The sequence below is a fragment of the Rhinopithecus roxellana genome, chromosome 11 (genome assembly GCF_007565055.1).
Source record: "Rhinopithecus roxellana isolate Shanxi Qingling chromosome 11, ASM756505v1, whole genome shotgun sequence".
In the NCBI taxonomy this organism is placed as follows: domain Eukaryota; kingdom Metazoa; phylum Chordata; class Mammalia; order Primates; family Cercopithecidae; genus Rhinopithecus; species Rhinopithecus roxellana.
Window position 1 is genome coordinate 77,799,354 of NC_044559.1, and position 27,774 is coordinate 77,827,127.

The 27,774-nt window shown below is 40.7% G+C and overlaps 2 protein-coding genes across 10 annotated transcripts in view; both read left to right on the forward strand.

Annotated features, from left to right (window-relative positions):
• Positions 1–15,279, forward strand: part of TCTN3 (tectonic family member 3) — a 30,260-nt gene extending 14,981 nt beyond the window's left edge. For all 3 annotated transcript variants that reach the window (XM_030941037.1, XM_030941038.1, XM_030941039.1), the window contains one exon: positions 14,377–15,279. In XM_030941037.1, the coding sequence (XP_030796897.1) occupies positions 14,377–14,613 (237 nt within the window). In that variant the 3' untranslated portion in view covers positions 14,614–15,279. The remainder of the gene's footprint in view (positions 1–14,376) is intronic.
• Positions 15,280–20,646: 5,367 nt separating this feature from the next.
• The window catches only part of ALDH18A1 (aldehyde dehydrogenase 18 family member A1), a 51,743-nt gene continuing 44,615 nt past the window's right edge, over positions 20,647–27,774 (forward strand). For 2 of the 7 annotated variants that reach the window (XM_010366288.2, XM_030940748.1), the window contains exons 1-2: positions 20,647–20,912; positions 24,078–24,193. In XM_010366288.2, the coding sequence (XP_010364590.2) occupies positions 24,106–24,193 (88 nt within the window). In that variant the 5' untranslated portion in view covers positions 20,647–20,912; positions 24,078–24,105. Of the gene's footprint in view, positions 21,071–23,472; positions 23,634–24,077; positions 24,194–27,774 lie in introns of those variants that run through there. The other 5 variants (XM_030940749.1, XM_010366289.2, XM_030940745.1 and 2 more) reach the window with 5 other exon arrangements.

The following is a 27,774-nucleotide window of genomic DNA, read 5'->3' on the forward strand; positions in this document are numbered from 1 at the left end:
TGCTTATAATAAGCCTATAATAAAATATATCTTATAAGTATCATTTCATACTTATAAAAGTTTATCAAATGCAAGCATTTCCTTCTATAATAAAGAAAATTTTTTTACCTCTTCAATCTTGAATGCAAATTTTCTCCTGAAGTCAGGTAAACATACTCACTTTTTCTTTATGCATTTATGATTATTTGTCCTTAACTTGAAATCACTTCTCTATCCACACAGGCTTGTGTCTAGGACGTCTTGTGAAATTTTTTTTTTTTTTTCTGAGACAGTTTCACTCTTGTTTCCCATTCTGGAGTGCAGTGGTGTGATCTCGGCTCACTTCAGCCTCTGGAGTGCAGTGGTGTGATCTCGGCTCACTTCAGCCTCCACCTCCTGGGTTCAAGTGATTCTTCTGCCTCAGCCTCCCAAGTAGCTGGGACTACAGGCACCTGCAACCACGCCCAGCTAACTTTTTGTATTTTTAGTAAAGACGGAGTTTCACCATGTTGGCCAGGCTAGTCTCGAACTCCTGACCTCAGGTGATCCACCCGACTCGACCTCCCAAAGTGCTGGGATTACAGGCATGAGCCACCATGCCCAGCCTCTTGTGAAATTTTTTTCTCAGAATAGCAATAGCTTATCCAAAGAAAGCTAGTGTGAAAAAAGAGGAGGAGTTACACTTGCAGAATGTATATCTTCTGGGATGCTTCTCCCTACTCCACTGGACACCCTTTGAAAGTTTGTAGTTTATAATATTCTTACCTGGGCTGTGTTGGTCAGTTTAGAATATCTAAGTGATGGCATAAAACTAAAGCTGAGTGGCAAACTGCCAGTCTGTATGCTGCATTTAGTCTATAGACTTGTTTTGTTTGGCCCACAAAGCATTTTATTATTTAAATTTATGCCAACATTCAAGAATCAAGAATTTGCCCAAATTCTTCAGTTGATTTCTGGCTTCAGTTGAAAATCTGACAGTATAAACCCTATTACATTCCTGCATGGCATAAAATCTTCAGTTGCCAAATGGTGATATCCACTTTTAGAAAGAGTACTCTCCTCTGTTCTGCATTCATACAACCTAAGCCACCCCACCCTTCACCGTCCCACTTCTCTTTCAGGTTATCTGCTTAGGCTGGTAGGCATCTGTGTTTATAAACCTTGAACTCAAGCTGCTAGATGGTCAGTTGAATTGTGAACTGAACTATCTGAATGATTTTTCATTGTAAATATATAGCTGTAGAAACACTTTAAATTCCTCTTTCTATAAAAAGTGAAGTAGCAAAATTTTTGGACCATTCCCAAGGACAAACATTAAAGTAGAGGGAAAATACAGCAAAAAACAAAAACAAACAACAACAACAAAAAAAACTGGATAGACTTCACTGTCTTCTTGTATGATTATTATAATAGGTAAACATTTATTGAACATTTACTGTGTGACAGATGCTAGTGGTATTTTTTATCAGTGTTTTTTGTAAGTGTTGAATTCTCACAACAAACCCATGAGGTAAACAGCATTTGTTTATATGGCATTCCGCCACTTATAATTTTATACTAGTTAGGGTTCTAAAGGGATCTTTAAATTTGAGAATTAATAAAACACATCATATATCATGCCTATATATAAACCTTTTAAATTAAAAAATAAAATATATCTCTAGGAAGAAACAACTAGTTTTAAGGAATATGCAGTATCAATTGAAACCAAAACAATAAATGAATTTAAAGGACAATGTAGCATCATAGGACCAGCGCTGTAAACCTTTCTAAAATTATAGTATTTAATTCGTGTTTATCACCAAGTGAATCATCTACTCTTTAGGTTATCTAGGAGATCCATTGCCTGCAGTTTATATGGTAAGCATGGGCTTTGAGTCAGAGAGACCTAGGTCTAAATCAAATTATTTTACTTCTCTAAATCTGTTTTCTCTTCTATAAAGTAGAAATTAATAATACTCATTGGGTTGTACAGATTAAATGAGATCATTAAAGTAAAACAGCACAGTTCCTGGCACATAGTAAATATTCAGTAAATATTACTCTTTATATCATCATTATCAATTTTATCATCATTAACTTTTTTGGTTCCAAGCTTCTATAGAAGTGGCATATCAAGAAGTTTTGAGGCAAAACAGAAAAGAGAAAAGCAGTTATTAAAGCAATGTTTTTCAACCTTTGTTGACTATCACCCATGGTAAGAAAATATATTTTGTATCATGACCGAGTTTACAACACACATGTACATAAAATAGACATAAAAGTTTTATGAAACAATGCCCTTACTATACCAAGTGCACCCACAATTTGTGATTTTTGGTATTACAACAGAAAATGTGATATTTTCTGGCCGGGTGCGGTGACTCACACTTGTAATCCTAGCACTTCGGGAGGCCAGGGTGGGTGGATCCCTTGAGGTCAGGAGTTCGAGACCAAGTCTGGCCAACATGGTGAAACCCTGTCTCTACTAAAAATACAAAAATTACCAGGAAATTACTCAAACCCGTGAGATGGAGGTTGCAGTGAGCAAAGATCCTACCACTGCACTCCAGCCTGGGCGACAGAGCAAGACTTTTTCTCAGAAAAAAAAAAAAAAAAGATATTTTCTATTCTGGTGTATTCTGGTTTTATTTTGTTTTTTAAATGCTAGACACAACCCACTAGTGGGTCACAATTTGCAATTTGAAAAACACTTTCAGAGGATACATCTCTGACTATATTTCATAACTGTTTTATTTAATAAATGTCTTTTATTTATTATAATTGAAAGTTGGCTGTGTTTTATACCACAATCAAATAACATGTGCTAGAAAAATTGCCAATCTAGCTGTCTGTCTTAGTGGTTCTGAATCTTATGGACCCCATTGAGAGAATCTGTTTAACACTATTGACTTACTAGAAAAATGCAGACATGTAACATTCCTTATATCGTTCCAGGGATTATTGATTTTTTGAAGCCAGGCTAAGAACCTCTGCCACAATCTTGTAATTAAACAGGCAACATATTAGGAAAGATAAGGAACAATAATTAAGAGTAATTCAACATTAGATTTTAGAAATAATTGCTACAATAGAAAGGGTTAGGAAGTGACGGGATTAGTAAGAAGGGGTTCTGTTTCTCTGTTTTGTTAATGTCTTGGAAAATACTAACTGACCTCTCTTCCAGTAAGGGACAGTTGTAGCACCACCAGTAGACTTAATAACCATGACTCATCAGTAGTTTCTATTACTGAAATCTTTCTTTCATAAGGATCAATAAACCACTATTTGCCTTTATCTCTTAATGAACTATTAGACTATAGAAGTACTTTGCCTCCTTCTATGGTTTCTTAATAGCTAGCATTGAAGTAACTGACCTAGTTCATTCCGCTGGGGTTTATTTTTTAATTATTTTATTACCTTTTTTTTAAAAGAACTTTTCAAAGTTTGCTTCATGTTTCCTATGTTAAAATATATAACCAGTCAGACGTGGTGGCTCACACCTGTAATCCCAGTACTTTGGAAGCCGAGGCAGATGGATCACTTAAGGTCAGGAGTTTGAGACCAGCCTGGCCAAAACGGCAAAACCCTGTCTCTACTGAAAATACAAAAATAAGCCGGGCATGGTGGCACATGCCTGTAATCCCAGCTACTCCAGAGGCTGAGGCAGGAGAATTGCTTGAACCTGAGAGGTGGAGGTGGCAGTGAGCCGAGATCGTACCACTGAACTCCAACCTGGATGACAGAGCAAGACCCTGTTTCAAGTAAAATAAAATAAAACATATAACCACTTGAAATCTCTCCCTGATACATGACATTTAACCACCTTTATCCTGTAACATATTCATTCTCAATGACTCATTTGAAAATTTGGATAACTTCATTGACATCTTTAAAATAAGTTAGGGAATTTAAAGATTTTCACTGGCTTCTCTCTCAAATATGTTTATCCCTAAGGAAAAAAAAAATGGAGATATTTAAAGAAAAAGTACCTTTACATGGACGTTTACAACACACTTTATTTATTCATTCATTCATTCTAGAGATGGGGTCTCGCTCTGTCACTCTGGCTGGAGTAGCAATATGCTTTATTAAATAAGGTCTAACGTTCATAAGAGAAATCACCATATCTGATTGTGTTAAATTAAAAAAGACTTGTAGATAAAACATACAGATACAGTTTATGTTTTTGGATAGGAGTCTGATTTGGACAAATAAATGTAAAGCACCTTTTGTGATAGTTAGGACAACTTGAATATGGACTATATTTTAGATAGAAAGAAATATTATTGATATGAAAAGGTAGACACTATTTTTTTTAAAGCAGATTACAAAACAACCTGTACAGTATGATTTCATGTGGTTAAAAATATACATATGGATATCTGTGTGTATAGATAAAATATAGATATTAATAATGAATGGTATTCTTAGCAGTAGAAGTATGGTTTTTTTTTATCTATATTTTTTAACTTCATAATTTACTGCTTTTGTAAAATTTAACTTCAAGTCACTAGGAAACTCTAAAAATAACTAGATGTTATTTAAAAATGTATTTATTCAGTTTCATTTACAATACCATGGAAAAATTACTTAGGAACAATTTAGCAAAAAGATGCAAGATCTTTTCACTATAACACATTACTGAGATAAAGGAGATCTAAATAAATGGTTCATGAAGAGGACTTAACATTAAGATTTCTATCCTCAAATGGATCTATAGATTTAACGCAGACCCAATAAAATCCTACAAGGCATTTTTATAGAAATTGATGAGCTGATTCTAAAATTTACATGGAAATGTTAAGGACTTAGAATAGCCAAAACACTTTTGAAAAAGAACAAAGTTGGAGGACTTACAGTGCTTGATTTAAAGACTTACTCTAAGTCTTAGACAGAGTGGTACTCCAGTATAACGATAGACAGACAGACCAATGGGACAGAAGAGAGTTCAAAAATAGGTTCATAAATCACATCAATTCAATGGGAAAAATTTTAAAAAGTATCTATCTATTTACTTCTTAGAGATAGGGTCTTATTGTGTTACAGCCCAGGCTGGAGTGAAGTGGTGCCATCATAGTTCACTGCAGCCTTGAACTCCTGGGCTCAAGTGATCTTCCTACCTCAGCCTCTCGAGGTAGCTAGGACTATAGGCACATGCCACCATGCCCAACTATTTAATTTTTTTGTTGAGATGAAGTCTCACTGTGTTGCCCAGCATGGTCTCAAACTCCTGGTCTCAAGTGTTCCTCCAATCTTAGCCTCTCAAAGTTCTGGGATTACAGGCATGAGCCACCTGCCCTGGAAAAAAAAAAAAAAAAAAAAAAGTTTCTTTTTTTAACAGTTGGTGCTGCTAAAATCTCAGAATTCACTATTAAAGAGCTCATCCCTGTAACCAAAACCCATCTGTACCTTAAAAACTATTGAAATTTTTTAAAAGTTGGTGCTGGAACAACTGGATGAAACTGGAACTACTGGGTAAACACATGGGGAAAATGAATGCTAACTTGTATCTCAGTCCATACATAAAGTGCTTATGTCTGGATCATAGACCAACACATAAAATCCAGAATTATAAAGCTTCTAAAAGAAACATAAGAGACTATCTGTACAGGTTTAAAGAAATCAAAGATTTCTTTTGTTTCTTGAAATCATTGACCATAAACTTTAAAAAAAAAATCATTGACCATAAACTTTAAGACATTGATAAATTGGATTTTAGCAAAATTAAAAATCTCTGCTCACGAAAAGATACCACTATGAAAATGAGAAAACAGGCTAGTTTGGGAGAAAAAAATTCTCAATAGTTTATCTGACAAAAGACTCATATCTAGAATATAAGAAGACCTTTTACAAATAAATAATACAATGACAAACTAAAAATGGGCAAAAGATTTGAGCAGATACTTGAGCATGGTGCTGTGGCTTACACCTGTAATCCCAGCACTTTGAGAAGCTGAGGTGGGCAGATCACTTGAGGTCAGGAGTTTGACACCAGCCTGGCCAACATGGTGAAACCCCATCTCTACTAAAAACACAAAAATTCGCCGGGCATGGTGACGCATGCCTGTAGTCCCAGCTACTTTGGAGGCTGAGTCACGAGAATTGCTTGAACCGAGGAGGCGGAGATTGCAGTGAGTCGAGATCATGCCACTGCGCTCCAGCCTGGGCGACAGAGCAAGACTCCATCTTAAAAATAAAAACAAATAAAAAAAAGATTTGAACAGATACTTCACAAATGGAGATAAACAATTGATCAATACACATAGAAAGGTATTCAACATCATTAATCATTAGAGATATGCAAATTAAAACCGTGCACTACTACTTCATGCCCACAAGAATGGCTAAAACAAAAAAGACTGACAATCATGTTCCAAGAACGTAGAATAACTGGAATTCTCATACATTGCTAGTAGAAATGAAAATTGGTCTAAACTTTTACAAATGCATCTTCCGTATGAATCCGCAATTTTACTCCTAGGTGTTTACCCAAGAAACATTAAAACATATGCCCCAAAAAAGGCTTGTGCAAGAAAGTTTATAACAGCCCTATTCATAATCACTCAAAACTGGAAACAACCCGAATATCCATCTTGAGGAGAATGGGCAAATTACAATGCATTCACACAATGGAATACTACTTAGCAGTAAAACAGAATGAATTACTGATAAACAAAACAACATAGATGAATGTCAGAAACATTCATCTTTAGGGAAAGAAGCCAGACATACACACACACAAATAATAATAATAATTAATCTTTAATGATAAAAGTCAGAAAGTGGCTACTTCTGGGAAAGGGACACGAAGGAGCTCTGAAATGATGGACATACTCCAGACCTTGCTTTGGATATTGGCTATAAAGCATATATAATTGGCAAAACTCATTGAACTAAATACTTAAGATGTATATATTTTATAGTTTATAAATTGTACCTCAATAAAAATATTAAAACCAAACAAAAAGACATTTAAGAAAACATGAGAGGCCAGGCACAGTGGCTCACACCTGTAATCCCAGCACTTTGGGAGGCCAAGGCGGGCAGATCACTGAGGTCAGGAGTTTGAGACCAGCCTCCCGGTGAAAGTGAAACCCTGCCTCTACTAAAAAAAAAATACAAAAATTAGCTGGGCAAGGTGGCACACACCTGAGTCTGTAATATATGTGTCTGATAAAGTTCTTGTATATGTAAAATAAGGAATACTTACAGCTCATTAATGAGTTACACACTTGTACCAAAGATGAATTTGTTATAATTGACAGTCTGAATGCAGCTACAAAAACACACCTAAAAGATAGTATACACAGCTTTTTCTTTAATAGTTTTTATTTGTACCGATTTTACATAGGGTATTAACATATAATAGTTTAAAAATTGTGATCATACAGATGTAATATATTGGGTGTACTTCTTATTACCAAAGCCTAACGTAACCTAATCCAAGCTCTTCATGCTGTTACAAAGTAAATCTTATTTTGGTACAAAGGATTTTATTGTACTGTAGATTGAATTGAAGCAAATAACCACCCAAACTTTACAAAGTGTTAAAACAAAATTGCTGGTGGTAATTTCTTAAGTAAACATCATGAAATATTATAGCTTAAAGTAGAAATAAATTAAGTCAACCATACATAACAGAACTAGACCCACAGTAAATGAAATGTATTGACTGGGCTATGTATCTTTTGTCTGTCTTGATAAAAGAAATGAGGTGACCAGATTTTGAGGGAGTTATTTTTCCCCAATGCTCTTCCTGTTGCACACACTAAATAAACAGTGAATTGTCTAATTTTGCATATCTATAACTTTTAAAACACAAATGGAAAAACTTTAGACTTGTGAATCAAAATAAAACACACTGAATATACTCAAAGAACCTTGTTCTTCATGTGATACTAAAACTCAAAATCTAAAATGGATCAATAGGCTGGTGCAGTGGCTCACACCTGTAATCTCAGCACTTTGGGAGACTGAGGTGGGAGGACCACTTGAGCCTAGGAATTCAAGACCAGCCCAGGCAACATAGTGAGACCCCATCTCTACAAAACATCAAAGAATTAGCTGGGCACGATGGCATGCACCTGTAGTCCTAGCTACTCGGGAGGCAGAGGTGGGAGGATTGCTTGATTCTCAGAGGTCAAGGGTGCAGTGAGCCATGTTTGTACCACTACACTCCAGCTTGGGTGACAGAGTGAGACCCTGTCTCAAAAAATAAAATAGGCCAGGCGTGATGGCTCGTACTTGTAATCCCAGCATTTTGGGAGGCCGAGGTGGGTGGATTGCCTGAGTCCAGGAATTTGAGACCAGCGTGGGTAACATGGCGAAACCCCATCTCTACTAAAAAAAAGAAAATACAAAAAATTAGCTGCATGAGGTAGCACACGCCTGAGCCTCAGCTACTCGGGAGGCTGAGGTGGAAGAATCACCTGAGCCAGGAGAGGTCAAGGCTGCAGTGAGCCAAGATTGCAACACTGCACTCCAGCCTGGGCAATCGGAGTGAGACTCTGTCTTAATAAATAAAAAATAAAAAAATAAAATAGGTCAGTAACATTCGGTATTACCTGGTTACCTAGTAAGTGCAATTTAAGCTCCTTTTAATTGGACTATCTACTAGGCTGCATTTACTCCAAATTTCTATACAATTATGGAGGCAATTTTAAAAATAAATGCAGAATAAGCATTTCATTTGAAATATTTGTTAATAAATACATTAATTAAGCACAACCATTAAGATCCTAATTACCATGTGATGGGAAGGAAAAAGGATCAAATAGATCTGTAATTGCTAACTCTTAAATAGCTGTGACATACTTTCTACTTTGTGATTTATTAATCTCTTATTATGTTAGTTCCCTACCTCCAAAAAAATATCTCCACTCATTTGTTTAAAAAAAAAAAAATCTTTACTGAGTGCTTACTCTGTGCCAAGTACCATGCCTGGAACTAGGTATAGACAGATGAAGCAGACAGACATCATCCATAGAAGGTGTGAGGTACTGCTGAGGTGATCAGTTCTAATCTGTGTAGAAATTCACCAGCAGATACTGAAGGCCTGAACTTGGGTGGGAGTTTGGAGGGCTTTGAGAAGTGACAGAATTCAGATTTAGAGATGCCACAGATAAGACTTGACTGTGTAGATGTGGAGGTTGAGGGGGAAGGAGTCAAGGATCCATGTGTTATTTTGATAAATTCATACACTATGTGATGATCAAATCGGTATTTAGGATACCCATCACCTTGAACATTTGTCATTTCTTTGTGGTTGGGAACATTTAAAATCTCCTAGCTATTTTGAAATACACAATATATTGTTATTAATATAGTCGCCCTACTATGCCCGTTGAACACTTAGTTATCCTTGACTTACCTGTTTCCGAGATAATGTATTGACTTTCTATTTTTGTAGGTCAGTTCAGCTCTGTTATTTTCCTCCTACCCCTCCCACCACTCTCCCAGTGCATTTGCATCAAATTATTAAATCAGTATTCAATGTTTCATCATGATGTTTATGTAAATATGCATGCTGCAGCAAGTATTCAATTTTCTGAAGTTAATAATTACCTATTTCACTCTTAGTTTTCTTTGAACGAATAGCTAAGGCTTCTCACACTCTTCAACAGCTCTGTAAAATTTCTCTCAATGCAGGTTTTCAAACAGTTGAATGTGCCATATTATCTATCAGTTCCACATTTTCCTACATATTTTCTTCATGGAGACCCCCATAACCCCATAACCTGATGTAGTGTGGACTAGTTGCTGCCCCGCAGTGGTCATGGGACTTTCTTGTACTGCCAACTAGGGTTTTATTCTTACTTGTTTAGTTTACTGATTCACTGTTTACTGGACACTACTTCTTCCTTTTTCTTGGTTTATTCTCTTGTGTTTATGGAGTTTGAGTCTAATAATTTTGGGGGGAAGATGCATGTAAAGTATTTTTTTTCTTTAGTTCATATTGTCTGAAAATACCTTTATACAATCATCATCATTATGCTTAAATGTTCATTTGTTTAGATATAACATTCTAGATTGAAAATTATTTTCACTTACAATTTTGAAGGCATTCTTTCATTTCTTCTAGTTTTCAATATTGCTGTTCAGAAGCCATTTTAAGATCTTTTTTTTTTTTTTTTTTTTTTTTTAGACGGAGTCTCGCTCTGTCGCCCGGGCTGGAGTGCAATGGCCGGATCTCAGCTCACGGCAAGCTCCGCCTCCTGGGTTTACGCCATTCTCCTGCTTCAGCCTCCCGAGTAGCTGGGACTACAGGCGCCTGCCACCTCGCCCGGCTAGTTTTTTGTATTTTTTAGTAGAGACGGGGTTTCACAGTGTTAGCCAGGATGGTCTCGATCTCCTGACCTCGTGATCCGCCCGTCTCGGCCTCCCAAAGTGCTGGGATTACAGGCTTGAGCCACCGCGCCCGGCCAAGATCTTTTTATTCTTGATAGTCTGAAGTTTTCACAAGTTTATACCTTGAGTAGATCTTTTCTTCATTGATTATACCAAATTTTTTACTCTGAAACTCAGTTCTGAGAATTTTCTATTATTATTACATGATTAATAATTTCCTTCCCGCTCTTCTCTCTGGTCTCTTTTTTTTGGAACTCCTATTAATCTCTTAGGGTGTCACTAGATTGAATCTCTATTTCTTTTTCTTTTCTCTCGTTGTCTATCTCCTTGTCTTTTTGTTCTTCCTAAAAAAGATTCTCAACTTTATCTTTTAACCTTTTTACTGCATTTTTTATTTTGGCCATCAGATTTTTAATACCTAAGCTCTTCCTTATTCTGTTTCTTTTCATAATATCTTTGTTCATGTATCTCTGAAGAAACTAACAACTTTGCATCTTCATCTTTCATTGTCTGTGTTTCCTCTGAGTTGTTTCTTCTGTTCATTTGGTACGGTTTTCTCTTTATTGTGAGAAACTTTCCCCATGTTTGTCAATCTTCAACTCTCTATCCAAAATAAGAGTAAGCTGTTAAGCTGGCTGAAAGCTCTGTGATTGTGGGTGACACTGACTGACTTGTGGCCGTCACTGTGGAGCAGTTATCCGTAAGCATTTTAGAGCTAAATTAGAGAAGGGATAATTCTCCATTTTTCGTTCCATGCCTCACTCTGACCTTCTCTATGCCCAATGTCCCTGAGTCCAGAATTTCTCTGGCTTAAGTTGTTTAATCTCTTGTTGAGGGGGAGAAGGAATAGTTGCCTGATTGCATTGAAGGGATATCATTTAGTAATGATTTTCCATCCATCCCTCATCCCTTCCTCTGTTACCTCCTGTCACTGAGTCTTGAGAGTTCCACAGAGAAAATCTGCTTGTGTCTTGTCTCTGAAAACTTTCAGGCTTGGCCTTCTTTCCCTCTGTTAAACCTTGCTGCCATCTGCTTTCTGATTTTGCATATTACGATGTCTCCCCATTCCAGTGAACACGGAGTTTTTGTATCTGTTTCTTGTTGGATTGGAGTGGTTTGAAGATATAGAGGGAGAAGACACATTTTTATGTTGCTGTCTTCAAATCTAGTAGTAGCTCTTAATGAGCACATATTCTGGGTGCCTCTGAAAGAACAACTCATTTTGAACAATTTTTGTCATGTGGGGTTTCTCTGCCACTGAAACACCACTATAAAGATATTAATATATATACTTGAGCAGGCATTGGCCTAAAGGTTGCCTTCTTGGGTTAATAGTTACATTAGAGTTCAATTCTGGGTATGGGGTGACCCCAAGGCTACAGAAATTCCCTGATTTGGGAGTTCGAGGAGGCTAATGATACTCTTTTTCCCTGCCTAAGTTTCAAACCAATTAAAAGGAGTCAGATAAAGATAATCAAATATCAGTTTTATTACTAATTAATACTAGGTGGATATGATTTGGGTATATAGCAATGTTCAATACCACACTCTTCCATCGTGAGACCACTATCCCAATTCCAACCACAGCTCCTTTGGGAATTCTCCTGGGACTGCTAGTGGGCAGTTTCAAATCTGCCCCCCTCCTAAAAGCTCTGAAATAAGTTAGAATAACACATTGATTCAATCAACTTCTAGACGACACTGAACCCATAGCTGAAAAATCATTCCCTATTCCGTTTCCCATCCCAAAGTATTTCTCACCATTTCAGCCAGTATAGGTCACCAGGCATTTTGCAGTGAGTTTACATAACAATATTAACATGCTTCAATAATGTCAGCTATGAAGATTTGCTCCAAAAATTGAATTTATGTCCTCTCCCCATTAAAAAATTCCTGAAGGAAAACTAAAGTCCTAATACTAAATCTTTTTGTAAATTTAAGTCAAAAGAAAGTTTATTACTTATTCATAGGTAATAAGTTCTTATCCATTTTCTTTCTCTGATTAGTCTCAGCCGGTCTTCAATGCCTGGCCGGAGTTAGGAATCCCTCGGCAGCTTCAGCCTGGGCTGGCCATCCTTGTAATGTATGTGATTCTTTCAGTGCCTCAGAAGTTATATTAATCCTATGCCAAGTCCCTCGTGAGCCTTACTATGTAAAAAAAAAAGGCCGGGCGCGGTGGCTCACGCCTGTAATCCCAACACTTTGGGAGGCCAAGGTGGGTGGATCACTAGGTCGGGAGATAGAGACCATCCTGGCTAATACGGTGAAATCCTGTCTCTACTAAAAATACAAAAAATTAGCCAAGGTGTGGTGGTGGGCGCCTGTAGTCCCAGCTACTTGGGAGGCTGAGGCAGGAGAATGGCGTGAACCTGGGAGGCAGAGCTTGCAGTGAGCCGAGATCACACCACTGCACTCCAGCCTGGGCGACAGAGCGAGACTGTCTCAAAAAAAAAAAAAAAAAAAAAAAAACTACAGAATTAATTTGAATGCAAGATTAGCACAGGACTGATTCCAAACCCACTTAAAAACAAACTTTGGGAAGCTGAGGCAGGAGGATCACTTGAGGCCAGGTGTTTGAGATCAACCTGGGCAACATAGCAAGATGAACATGGAAATTTTCCTGGGACTATAAACAGTTATTTTGTTAAACTTGAAGATTTTCTTCATTTGCCCTCCTTCATTCTGATGCACATATTATGCATCTGGCTCTGAAATGAGTTAGAATAGCACATTGATTAAATCAACTTATAGACAACACTGACAACTGCCCCTACAAAAAAATATAATAACAAAAATTAGCCAGGCCGGGCGCAGTAGCTCACACCTGTAATCCCAGCACCTTGGGAGGCCGAGCCGGGTGGATCACTTGAGGTCAGGAGTTCGAGACCAGCCCGGCCAACATGATGAAACCCTATCTCTACTAAAAATACAAAAAAGTTAGCTAGGCATGGTGATGGGTGCCTGTAATCCCAGCTACTTGGGAGGCTGAGGCACGAGTAATCGCTTGAACCTGGGAGACAGAGGTTGCAGTGAGCCAAGATTGTGCCACTGCACTCCAGCCTGGGTGACAGAGTGAGACTCCATCTCAAAAAAAAAAAAAAAATTTAGCCAGATGTGGTTGTGCACTCCTATAGTCTTAGCTACTCAGGAGGCTGAGGCAGGAGGATCACTTGAGCCCAGGAGGTCAAGTCTGCAGTGAGCGATGATCGCACCACTCCACTCCAGTCTGGGTGACAGAGCAAGATCCTGTCTCTAAAAACAAACAAGTGGCGGTCCCTAGGAGAGTTATTCTAGGCAAAATTATGTTCCCAGAGCTTGGTACTTACTGTTGCCAAAGACCACAGCAAATGCATAATATGTTCATCAGAGTGAAGGACGGTGAATGAAGAAAATTTTCAAGTTTAACAAAATAATTATTTATTGTCCAAAACTTATAATCAAAAGTTTGCTTGTTGAGCTGAGTCAAAACAAAGGGAATTCATTTTAGATAAACATGATTCCAGACATCATCAGGCTGCAGCTATATCTACCAAAGCTACATCTGTTAGGTCAGATACTTGAGTCAGTCTGACAAGATCCCTTCTAGGAACATCTGTTTTATTTGACATGAATTGGTGGGTGGTTGGAAAGATCCTTCCAACCCTGAGAGTCTGTGAGTGACCTTTCTTTCTGCCATTTGAGAAGGAATAGAATTGCTACTACTACTTCCACTTGTACATATGTACTGTTTCAGAGCCTGGAGCCTTCTGATAGAGTTGCTAAGCACGTAAGAGTAGCAGTTTTGCCATGTGGCCTCTCTGATATCAGGCAGCTCCCCAGCTAAGGGAAGCTAGAGTCAGGGTTTAGGTAGGTGTAACTGTTCAGTTCTGCTATCATTGACTGTTGCTAAGATATTCATTTCCTTGTGTCTCACTGAAAGAGAACTACATAGGACCAATATGAGATAAAGGTATATCTTGCTTAGAATAATTCATTTCTCTCTTCAGGAAAAGTAATGATAATAGCCAAGTTAGAGTGCTATATGAATGGGTACCAAGCGCTGACCTGTCATTGACTTTCTTCCTGTAGGATTCTCAACAAGTTACAGAAGTATCTTTGACAACTATTGTGAACTTTGTGGACATTACCCAGAAGCCAGAGCCTCCAAGGGGCCAACCCAAAATGGACTGGAAATTGCCATTTGACTTCTTCTTTCCCTTCAGAGTGGTATTCAGCAGAGGAGTATTCTCTCAAAAATGCTCAGTCTCTCCCATCCTTATCCTGTGCCTCTTACTACTTGGAGTTCTCAACCTAGAGACTACATGAAGAAAAGAAAATAATCAGATTTCAATTTTCCCTGTGGGAAACTCTGAGGCAGCCACTTATCTTGGCTAAATAGATCCTCACCTGCTCATGACCAGAGAGCATTTAGGATAATAGAGGACCTAACTGAAGGAATCCTTCTATATGAAAGGAGTTATTTTAGAAAAGCAATAAAAATATTTTATTCATCATAGCTCTCTGCTTTGGGCTCTGCAGACCACCAGGTACACAGGAGGCCCTCTGTTTCTCAAGCTGGGAAGGCCAAGAGCCTTCCTCCAGCCTTTCTGGTTATGTTACACCTAACTGAATGTTTACAAGGGCTGAATCCATCTGCCCTCAGGCACAGTTGGGCCACGCAGAAAGACAGAAACACTTCCGCTGTCACCTTGAGTGACCTCAGGAGTAGCTTCCCTCTGGACTGTAGTGGAGCTAACTGTTTGGAACAGAAAACTGCTGGCTGTCGATTTTGTCCGGTTCCTTTGCCAACATCTGGGCACACCCTTTGCCCAGACACGAGTGGGGAAAGCAGTTCTTTCTCCTCAGTTTCCGAAGTAAATGGGGAATCCCAGCTTTCTTTTCTACTAGCAAATGACCCTACCATTTATTTCTGCCTTTTTCTTCCGTTCATTGTGGTGAGGAAAAATAAAACTAGTTGAGAGCTTTGTTGTATTAATTCCAGCAGCATGGTAGAAGGCAGCTGACCTGTGGTCTGCCTCCTGATTATGCTTCTATGTGTGTGAGGTTTGGGGGAAAAAAAAGGCCGGATAGAGTGGCTCATTTCTGTAATCCCAGCACTTTGGGAGGCTGAGGCAAGAGGGCTGCTTGAGGTCAGGAGTTTGAGACCAGCCTGAGCAATGTAGCAAGACTACATCTCTACAAAAAAATTGAAAAGCCGGCCAGGCACAGTGGCTCACACCTGTAATCCCAGCACTTTGGGAGGCCAAGGTGGGTGGATCATGAGGTCAGGAGTTCAACACCAGCCTGCAACATGGTGAAACCCCATCTCTACTAAAAACACAAAAATTAGCTGGGCATGGTGGTGGGTGCCTGTAATCCCAGCTACTCAGGAGGCTGAGGCAGGAGAATCGCTTGAACCAGGGAGACGGAAGTTGCAGTGAGCCGAGATTGCGCCATTGCACTCCAGCTTGGGCAACAAGAGCAAAACTCTGTCTAAAAAAAAAAAAAGAAGAAGAAAAGCTTAGCCAGGCATGGTTCCACACACTTGTGGTCCCAGCTACTCAGGAAGTCGTGAGGTGGGAGGATCACTTGAGCCCCGGGAGTCAAGGCTGCAGGAAGCCATGATCATGCCACTGTACTCCAGCCTGGGCAAAAGAGCAAGACTGTCCCAAAAAAAGGATGAGGGGTGTGCAGGGAGGGAGAAAACTTTCATAAATACACAATACCATTTAAATCAGGGGACTTAGGTTCTTTTCCTTGGAGATATACTCTGAAGACCCCAGTTTTGTGACACTGACTTTAGTGAGTCCAACATAAAATCTATTTTTTTTTTTTTTTAGCACAAGGCAGTGGCAGCTTACGAAGGGCCTTGCCTGCCCTGCCAGTTCAGAGATTCTGGCTTGCAGAGAAAACAAGGTAATTTCCAATATCACTCTTGGACAGGTAGGAATTGGTTGGGAACTGTGATAGAAAATATTAAAAGGTTTAGGTCTGGAGCAGAATTATCCTAGCCTTGTAATTAAGGCAAATTTTTGGTGGAAGATATCAAATCTACTTGTTTTAAACTTTAAATCCATTTTACAAAGAATTGAATCTAAAGAATAGAATGTACTAGAACAACTTCAGTGAAACTCTGAAATGTGGAATTGTAAGGTGCAGCTCCTCAGTGACCTAACAATTTAGTGGGGGGAGATTGACATGTAACACAGGAGACTACATTTGTTCAGAAAAGCAATCAGTGTGGCCTAGACTAGTGAGGGGCAAGTTTGGAACTAACATGGCAGGATGTAGGGCACTGGGAGACTGAGTGGGAGGGAGGTGATCCCAGGAGTCTAGAACAACCCTCATGAAGGCCCAGGGTTTTTCATGGGCAGGAGGGTTCGGGGCCTGAAGTGACTAGTAGAAACACTGAATGGGCCAAGCAGCCAAGATAAGCAGGATGGCAGCTCCTTTTGTGGGGACTTGAAAGCCAGACAGACAGAACTGGGAGATAGTTTGGTTTTCTTCACAGCATATTAATGAGATTCTGAATCCCTGGTGGAAGAGGCAGTTCTGGGAAGTGAGGACTCCAAGATCAGTATTTTGTCAAGTTTTTTAGGTGCTTCTGATGTGCAGCTTGGTTTGTGAAACTGTGGAATGCTGCATAGTGTGGCTCAAACTGGTTTCATTTTAGGGTCCCATCATTGCCAACTCCTGAATATGGCCACCATTTCTCAGAATTCCAACTGCTCAGAGCTTTGCTTAAGGAGGGGAGGAGACAGCCTCCATTTTTCCATTACATGTGTGACTGGACCAAGAATGGAGTCCTGAACCAGTCTAGACCAGTACAATTTTCTCTCACAGGAACTTGGAATTTAGACCAAGACTTGAAATGGGTCATGAGTGGGCACTAACTGGAAAGACTTTTTAGAGCTAGGGAAGCCATTTTCCAGCAGATGTTCACTAATGGAGACTATCTTAAAGGAAAAGTGGAGAAAAGGAAACAGATGGGCAAAGAAAAGTGTTAGCAAAAGACTTAGAGATGGAGAACCATCTTGAGTTTCTTGTCCCTGCCCCTTGTGAGACCCAATTTGACTTTCTGCCTTTGGAGACTATAAGTTACTCCTTCTAGTAAATTGTCCTGTTTGAATGAGTGTCTGTTTTTATAATTAAATAACTTGAGATTAAGGTAATTTAAGCCTAAAATAATTTAGATGGCATCTAAAGAAGCACTTCTGAATCCTGCATTCTTATAGACCTATACTAAATGTCCCACTTTCTGTGTGACTGTCTGGTCATGTCCAGCCTTATTTCTAATTGCTGAGACAAAAGTTAAATCTCTCCAGTCAAAAAAAGAGTCAGTCTTTTTATCATACACAGAAAAAATATCATAGCTGAATTACTTCCTTGACTTCTATGGAGGGAAAAACTAGCTCATATGTCTGAAATTTAATTTTTCCTAATCCATAGTTACATATTCCACTCCTTTCTCTTTATTGATGGAATAGAATATTAGTAGTAAAATAGTAATAAAAATAAGAGCGATAAATAAAATAGAAAATGTCTGTACAATGTTAAAGGATTTTCATTTTTTATACTCTTCACAACCCTATGGGATAGACAAGGATGGTGTCCTTAGCCCTATTTCTTATTTGAGAAAACTAAACCAAAGTAGTTACTTTTATTTATTTATCAAATATCTATTGAATATTTCTTATGTTCCATGAATATACTTCCCTATTCTCAGGAGCCTATCTTTTAGCAGGGAAGGCAGACAAGCTATTACCATAAGGTAATCTGTGAGTTAAGAACCAGAACAGTCCTTCTAAAGTGAAGGCCCCTGTCCCTTGGCTCTAGCTATACCCACAGTCACCTAATTCATTCTAAGTACATGATAAGAATCTTAAAACAAAAGATGACATACCAGATATAACTTATTTTAGGGAAATTTAATTTCTTTTGTTTTTTTCTACCCTACTGCAAATCCAAAATGCTCCACATTTAACACATTTCGTATTCTCATTCGTCACCCAAAAGAACTGTTGTTCCCCATTCACAGTTCCACGTGGCTGGGGAGGCCTCAGGAAACTTACAATCATGGTGGAAGGGGAAGAGGCATGTCTTACATGGTGGCAGGCATGAGACAGCAAACCAGTAAAGGATGAAGGGTTCTTATAAAACCATCAGATCTCACGAGAACTCACCTCATAGATTTCCTGATTTATGGTATTGCAGCATCATCAGATTCCCAAGCACTGCTCTTCTCTCACTCTCCCACTTTGAATAAGTACTGTCAGCTCTCCCTCCTTTTTGTCCCCCATTCCTCTGCTGAAGCGTTTTTTTGGGCCACCATTTCTTACCTGGGCCTTTGCAATAGGATAATCAACATTCCAGCTCTAGGCCTCTTTACTCATTTCTGGCACAAAAATCTGGTCATACCATTCCAGCACTTAAAAAGTCATATCTTTGTTTTTGAGGATTATAAAATTCAAAATCTTTAGCATAGCACAAAAAACGCTTTGTAAGGTAGGATCCCAGTCAGACCCCTCTCCTGTCATGTTCTACTGCAAGTAGCCTCTTTTCACAAGGTGTCTCACACCTCTGCATATATCATTCCCTTATTCCCTCTTCCTCATATGATCCTGTACTCCTCTCCTCTTTTAGGTAAACCCCTTACTTCTAGCGCTTCAAAGCACAATTTGAATATCAACTCTTTTTAAAGCCACGTATTAGTCTGTTTTCACACTGTTATAAAGACATATCCAAGACTGAGTAATTTATTTAAAAAAGAGGTTTACTTGATTCACAGTTCCACATGGCTGGGGAGGTCTCAGGAAACTTACAGTCATGGTGGAAGGAGAAGAGGCACGTCTTACATGGTGGCAGGCATGAAAGAGCAAACAAGTGAAGGGGGAAGAGTCCCTTATAAAACCATCAGATCTCATGAGGACTCACTATCATGAGAACAGCATGGGGGAAATAGCCCCCATGATCCAATCACCTCCCATCAGGTCCCACTATCCACAGGTGGGGATTATGGGGATTACAATTCAAGGTGAGATTTGGGTGGGGACACAAAGTCAAACCATTTCAGCCATCCCTGAATGTCTGGCCATCCCATTCTTTAGTATTTATCACATGGTATTGTAATTATTTGCTCATATATCTCTCTCTTTCATAAGGCTGTGGACTCAACTATGTCTTCTTCCACACCCAGGGAATGCTTGGTACATTAACTAGCTGTCTCAGTCCATTTTGTGCTGCTAAAATACAATAACACAGACTGGATAATTTTTAAATAATAGAAATTTATTTCTCACAGTTCTAGAGGCTAGGAAGTTCAAGATCAAGGTGCCAGCATCTGATGAGGGTTTTCTTGCTGTATCCTCACATGGCGGAAGGGCAGAAGAGCAGCAGAGGACACCCACCCCCACAAAGCTTTTGATAGCAGCATTAATCTATTCATGAGGGTCACTATCTTCATAAAGGTGTGCACTCTTGACCCAAATGCCTCCCATTAGGCCCCACCTCCCAATCAATAGTCTTGCATGGGAATTAAGTTTCCAACATATGAATTTTGGGGGACATATTCAGACCATAGCAGTAGTCAGTGTTTAATGAACAAGAAAATGAATAAACTTAGCAGTGTTATCAGGGACGACAGAAGGGCAAGATGCGTTTCTGTGCCCAACCTCCTATCAAGTGCTGCCCTCCCACCACCCAGCACTATATGCCTATGCAGGAATGTGTCCTTTGAGCAAAACACAGCAAGGAAAGAGGGAGAAAAATCTGTGTTTTCACTTTTTTTCTTTTTCTTTTTAAGAGAAAGCTGGGAGTACAGGCACACACCACTGTGCTGGCAGGTTTTTGTGGTCTCTCTTGGTCTCTCTTTAAAGGTGAGTCTGCATTCACCTTTGGAATAGTTCTAGTTGTCAGAGATTGAATATCTTATTTTACGATGCAATATTCTTACAACTGCCTTTGATGAAAGAGAGTTGAGATGGGACCACTGGGGAAATCTCCAGATGACCAGGGGGCAAGCAATTTGATTGCAGTGTCAAAATGCCTCCATTTAAGGAGCCAAAGTTTTCAAATGTTTGTAAACTGATCCAATCTATTCCAGGATGTGCCTGGAGTAATTAATGTAAGTAAGTTGATCCAACCTATTTCCGAGGTGTGCCCGGGATATAAATGGTTAACACTGACAAACACACCTTATGAAATCTACCAGCAGCGGAGGATGCCAGGCACCTCTTCTACCTCCCTGGAAGGCCCGCTGGGGCGGCATTTGGAAGCTGTCTTCGCCCCTGTCCCCGGCCCCTGTCCCCTCCCGTGACGTGGACGTTCCCCCTGAACTCGAGTCCCGCCTCCTCGAGCTAGCCCGGGCCTGGTGGGCGGGCCCGCCACGTGGAGCGCAGGCCTGATTCTCGAAAGGGGCCTACGACATTGCCGCGCCGCAGCTCCAGGCCAGCCCCTCGCCCGACGTCAACAGCGTAGGCCCAGCTGCCCAGGTTTACTTTTACGCCACTGACGTAACGTCATCGTGCGGGACGTGGACGGAAGAAAAAGCGAGCGAGCGCCGGAATCAGCCCGGTGTGGAGTGCGGACCCGTGGCGTGCCCAGCGGCTGCGGCGGTGGTGAGGCAGGTACGCAGCGAGCGGCGGGGATGTCTAGGCGACCTCGTCTCTGCGGAAGCTGATGCGCGTCCAGGCTCAAGCGCGAGGGGCGTGAGCGCCGGGCCGCTGGTCAGAGTAGCGGGGGCGCGGCCGGAGCAGGTGCCGGGGACCGGGGATCTGGCCCGCGGGTAAGGTGTGGGCCTTGGCCGAGGGATGGCGGCTGCGCCGGGCCGCCCAGGGCGCGCTGCAAAACCCCGGCGCTGTCCCATATGCCGGTGCGCGGCGGCCCCAGGATCTACGGATGGCTCCGGGCCCCTGACCTCCCCGGCCTCCACTGGGTACACCACGTGAGGAACTGGGCCAAGGGGAGACTTCAGGCCTCCGCGGGCCCCTTCTCGATCGGAGAGTCCGGAGCCTGCACTGGTGGTGGCGGTGGTGGCGGTGGTGGCAGCGCCGGGATGCCGCGGGTTTTTAGTTGGCCACACGCTGACTCCCGGGCCTGGGTCTCTAGTTCCCCGCGGCCCTCCAGGCGTTCGTGATCCCCTCCTCAAAGCCAGACTCCCTTTCCAGTATGGCATTCTGTGTATGCTGGGGTCTTCCTGTTACAGCAGGGCGCACCCAGATACCCCACCTCATCCCTTCCCCCATCATTGTCCCCTGCTCTCTGAGGTGGTGAGGCCCATCGGATCTTTGTGTTTAAGTGGTGAGCCATGTACCGAGCATGTGTTTGTGGATGAACTATGTTGGGACTGAAGTTCACTTCTCTGTTCAAATCAGTTAGATAAGGGCTTTCTGTTTAGTCTGTAAAGAGATACTTGAGAAATGTCTTGAGTCAGAACATGAAAACTTTTTTCAACTGATGATACGGAGTCTAAACACACACGGAGAGTCTAGACGCAGTCACACGAATCTAGATATGAGTCTAGACAGACACACACACGCACGTACACACACACACACACTCTTTGCTCCTTGGGATCAACTGTGTGCTTCTCGAGGGCGTAATACACTCTGGCAGAGTGAGCTATCCATTACAGTGACAGAGTAGATGTAACCTGCGAGGTCAGTCAGAGATAGTGGTACACGGAAGAGGCCAGGAGGCTTAGTTTCTGTGTCGGTCTTCAACCTCTAATTCAGTGACCATAAGTGTTCAGAGCTTTCAATCACTCTTGGGTAACAGAGAGGTAAACAGTCAGTATATGTGTGTGATTGTATCTAACAGTGAATATTCGTTGAATTCTTTGTTCCTGTGATGAATCTTGAAGGAAATTAAGGAGAAAATAATCGTAAGGCATCATTAGTGCCTAAAAGACAAAAGGAGGAAAACTGACGTTTACTGACCATCTGTTGTACCCAAGCATTTTCCACGCATTATCTTATTTAATTCTCGCTATAATTTCATGAGGTCCTTAGTGTTAGTATCCCTGATTTATAAGTGAGGAAACAGGGGCTTAGAAAAATTAGGTAGCTCTCCACAAGACACACACACAGATAGCAAGTGCAGAGCGCGAACCCAAGTCTGACCAATATCAAAGGCCTTGTTCCTCATCGTTTTTGCCATATTGTCAATGGAAAGTTTGTAATCCATATGGGAAAAGCAGTAGTCACGGGCTATTTAAAATCTAACCTGTAGAATATATATCCAGCTGTGAAGACTAGAGTTGCTGGGGAAGGTTTCTTAGGCAGGTGGAACTGGAATTTGATTGTTCTACCCTTTGGCTCTTCTATAGTTATTTTGGAGAATTCACATGTAAATAATTGTTTAGCAGCCATTATTGAAGGAATTTATATAAGCAGCAAACATAGACCATGTGCCAAAATCATACTTCAGTGTTATCAAAAAACTGAAATAACAAGATCAATTAGTACTTTGTTGCCTACTAGATGCCATATGTTTTAGAACAGCTGTATCCTTCCATTCTCTGTCCTATTTCGGTGCCTTGTGCAGTATAAATTGTAAAGCAATAACACCATGCCTTATTTTTCTTCACTATGGGGCTAAATGCTAGTCTTCTGAGGCACATTTAAGAGGGCTGGGATATATCCACCAATCCATAGAACAGAAGTTAAACGGAGGCCCACAAACAAAGAAACTGAAGTGTTTTTCTTGTGTAAACAGCAGTGTCTCTGTAGCATAAAAAGAGCCACAAGGCCTGAGGCAGGTGGATCTTGAGGTCAGGATATCGAGACCATCCTGGTCAATGTGGTGAAACCCCAACTCTACTAAAATACAAAAACTTTGCCAGGTGTGGTGGCGCACCGTGCCTGCAGTCCCACCTACTTGAGAGGCTGAGGCAGGGGAATCGCTTGAACCCAGGAGGCAGAGGTTGCAGTGAGCCAAGGTTATTCCACTGCCCTCCAGCCTGGCGACAGAACAAGACTCCATCTTCAACAAACAAACAAACAAAAAAGAGCTACAATAATGAATGGCTTATTCTCTCTGTACATATAGGAAGGAGTCCCCTACTTTTTTGTGAAATAAACTATTCTTTGTCTAAAGTCTCAAATTTGACCCAGGGTGAGGAAATGCCCATAACTGCCTCATGTTCTCAACCAAGATTTCTAGCCATGTTCTCATCCTCCACAGGATTAAGATGTTAGCCAGTTGCAGACATTGCCACTGCCTTCCAGGGGTACAAGAGTTACTTTATAATCCTGGGGCATCAGGAAGAAAAACATGGCAGCAGCCTCTGGCCTTTCCTCTTGCTTCTCATGGCTGACTGGCAAGGATCAAGCTGACATTTCAAATAGGTGCGTTTCCCAGTTCTGTTGGGAGGTGTTAGCAGAAAGGTGGACATGGTTGTTTTAGGATATTGGATCCATTACAGGAATTATATGAAGATTTAGTATTAATACATAAGCATTGCACCTGAAAGATTTTTTTTTTAATTTGCAAGATACCAAAAACAGCAGATATTTTTTGTGTCGCAAAATATTCCTAACCCTGCATTATTATTTGCTTACATAAAAACTAAGATGGTCCTAGGAAACGAAGGTCTAGGGTTGAGACCTAGAAAAGAGCCACTTACTCTTTCTCTTTTCTGTAATATAGAGGAGGTGGGAGTTTCCCTAATACAGAAGAGTTTAGAGCAGGAGAGTCAGATTTTTACTCTGAGAGTAAGGGGAAGTAGAGGGAAATGAAATGAATTCTCCAGTATTTTTCATTACTCACTTTTTAAAAAATGTATTCTGCAGATACTTTGTTCGGTGACCACGTCGCAACATGTTGAGTCAAGTTTACCGCTGTGGGTTCCAGCCTTTCAACCAACATCTCCTGCCCTGGGTCCAGTGTACAACCGTCTCCAGATCTCGTATGTACCATAGATAACTTATGAGTATGTGGCAAGTTTGATAGTCAAAGTGTGTTTCAACAAGGTTTTCAAAGAGAAAAAAAAGTGTTTGTTTGGAGACAGGGTCTCATTTTGTCACCCAGGCTGGAGTGCAGTGGCACAAACATAGCTCAGTGGAGCCCAGACCTCTTGGACTCAAGCAATCCTCCTGCCTCAACCCACCAAGTACTTGGGACTACAGGCACACACCTCCACAGTGACTCTAACTTTTTTATTTTTTGTCGAGATGGGATTTTGCCATGTTGCCCAGGCTGGTCTTGAACTCTTGAGATCAAACAGTCTGCCCGCCTTGGCCTCCCAAAGTGCTAGGATTACAGGCGTGAGCCATCATGCCCAGCCAAGAAAATAGGTTTAAAAGAGAAAAAAAAAAAAAGATGTAATTTGGCAGAATTGGACAAAATTCTACCAAATAAGGAGGCAAAGAGGTAGTCGCCTGGTGAAATGTTCTCAGTGTTTGTGTCAATGAAGTGTTTCCTGTATTTATTGCCCCCAAAATAAATTTTTACATGCTTTTTTTTTTTTTTTTTGAGTCTCGCTCTGTCACCCAGGCTGGAGTGCAGTGGCGTAATCTTGGCTCACTGCAACCTCTGCCTCCCAGGTTCAAGCGATTCTCCTGCCTCAGCCTCCCAATTAGCTGGGATTACAGGTGTGCATCACCATGCCCAGCTAATTTTTGTATTTTTAGTAGAAACGGGGTTTTGCCATGTTGGCCAGGCTGGTCTCTAACTCCTGACCTCAGGTGATCCGCCCGCCTTGGCCTCCCTCCCAAAGTGCTGGGATTACAGGCATTAGCCACCGTGCCCGACCCCATGCTATTTTTGTTCATTACTTTTTTTGTAATTAAGTTTTAGATTTTGAGCTAATTATAAATTCACTTGCAATTTTAGGAAATAGTACAAAGAGGTCCCTTATACCCTTCACCCAATTTCACCTAGTATCTCAACGAAGGTATTGACATTGATACGATCAAGATACAGAACATTTCAATCACCACAGGATTTTTTATTTCTCTTTAACAGCCACTGTCCTCTTTCCTATTACTCACCTCTGGCCAACATTAATCTGGTCTACATTTTTATAATTTTGTCATTATAAGAATGTTATGTAAATGGAATCATCCAGTATGTGACCTTTTGGGATTCTGTTTTCTTTAGTATAATTCTCTGGAGAGTCATTCAAGTTGCTGTGTGTATCAGTTAGTTCCTTTATATTACTGAGTAGTATTTAATGCTGAGTGTATCACAGTTAGTGTAACCATTCAGCCATTAAAGGTCATCTGGGTTGCTCTCATTTTTTGGCAGTTAAAATAAGGCTGGTATGAACATTCATATACAGGATTTTGTGTGAACATAGTTTCATTTCTCTGGGATAAATGCCTAAGAGTGTAGTTGTTGGGTCAGATTGCAGCTGCATGTTTAGTTTTTTATATAATTTGAATGTGTGTCCTTACCAAATCTCATATTGAATTGTAATCCCCAGTGTTGGAGGTGGGGCCTGTGGGAGGTGTTTGAGTCATGGGGGTGAATCCCTCATGCCTTGGTGCTGTCCTCGAGATAATGAGTGACTTCTCACAAGATCTGGTTAAGTGTGTGGCACCACCCCCTCACTCTCTCTTTGTGCTCCCTCTCTCACCATTGGAGATGCCTGCTTCCCCTTTGCCTTCTGCCATGATTATAAGCTTCCTGAGGCCTCACCAGAAGCTGAGCAGATGCCAGCACCATGCTTCCATACAGCCCACAGAACTATGAGCCAATTAAACCTCTTTTCTTTATAAATTACCTCAAGTATTTCTTTACAGCAATGCAAGAACGGCCTAACACAGTTTTATAAGAAACTGTCAAACTGTCTTTCCAGAGTGGCAGTACCATTTTACATTCCTACTAGCATTGTATGAGTGATTCACTTTCTCTGCATCCTTACCATCATTTGATGTGGTCACTCTTTTTTATTTTAGCCATTTTGATAGGTATGTAGTGATATCACATTGTGGCTTTAATGTGCCTTTCCCTAATAGCTAATGATACTGAACATCTTTTCATGTGTTTATATCCTCTTCAGTGAAATGTTAGTTCATGTCTTTAGCTCAGTTTTTGTTTTATTTTGTTTTGTTTTTGTTTTTTGAGATGGAGTCTCACTGTGTCACCCAGGCTGGAGTGTAGTGGCGTGATCTCAGCTCACTGCAACCTCTGCCTCCCAGGTTCAAGCGATTCTCCTGCCTCAGCCTCCTGAGTACCTGGGATTACAGGTGCCCACCACCATGCCCAGCTAATTTTTGTGTTTTTAGTAGAAACAGGGTTTCATCATGTTGGCCAGGCTGGTGTCAAACTCCTGACCTCAAGTGATCCCCCCACCTCAACCTCCCAAAGTCCTGAGATCATAGGCATGAGCCTCCACACCTGGCTTTTAGCTCAGTTTGAATTGGAAAGTTGTTGTTGTTGTTGTTGTTTTTTTACTATTGAATTTTGAGAATTCTCTCTATCTTCCTGTCTTAGTCCATTTTTATTGCTATAAAGGAATATCTGAGGCTATAAAGTAAAGAGGTTTATTTGTCATGGTTCTGCAGGCTGTACAAAAAGCATGGCACCAATAACTGAATTGGGTAAGTGCCTCAGGCTGCTTCTACTCTTGGCAGAAGATGAAGGGGAGCTGGTATGTGCAAAATCAGATAGCCAGAGAGGAAGCAAGAGAGAGAAAAGAAATGGCCAGGCCCTTTTTAACAACCATTTCTTATGGGAACTAAGAGTGAGGACTCATGCATTCCCTCTGAGAATGGCACCAGGCTGTTCGTCAGGGATCTGCCCCTGTGATTCAAACACTTCCCACCAGGCCCCACCTCCAACACTTAGGATCATATTTCAACCTGAGACTTGGTAGGGCCATACCATATGCAAACCATAGCACTTCCAGGTATTAGTCCTTTGTTGGATAGGTGGTTTGCACATATTTTCTCCCAGTCTCATAGATTGTCATTTTATTCTTTTAACAGGGTCTTTCATATAGGAAAAGTTTTTCTTTTGACGAGGTCAAATTTATCAGCTTTTGTTTTTATGGATTATACTTTTGGGGTGGTCAAGTCTAAGAACTCTTTGTATAACCCTAGATTTTGAAGATTTTCTCCTATTTTTTTCCTAAAAGTTCGATAGTTTTATATTTTTCACTTAAATCCATGATCCATTTTTTTTGTTTTGTTTTCTTGAGACAGGATCTTGCTCTGTTGTTTACCCAGGGCTGGAGCATAGTGGCACGATCAAGGCTCAACCTCCAGGGCTCAAGTGATCCTCCTACGTCAGCCTCCCAGGTAGCTAGGACTACAGGGGTATACCACCACACCTGGCTAATTTTTTCTTTGTTTTTTTTTATTTTTTATTTTATTTTTTTTGAGACAGGGTGTTGCTCTGTCAACCAGGCTGGAGAGCAGTGATGCAGTCATTACTCACTGCAGCCACAACATCCCAGGCTCGAGCGATTCTCCTGCCTCAGCCTCCCAAGTAGCTGGGACTATACACGTGCACCACCACATCCAGCTAATTTTTATATTTTTT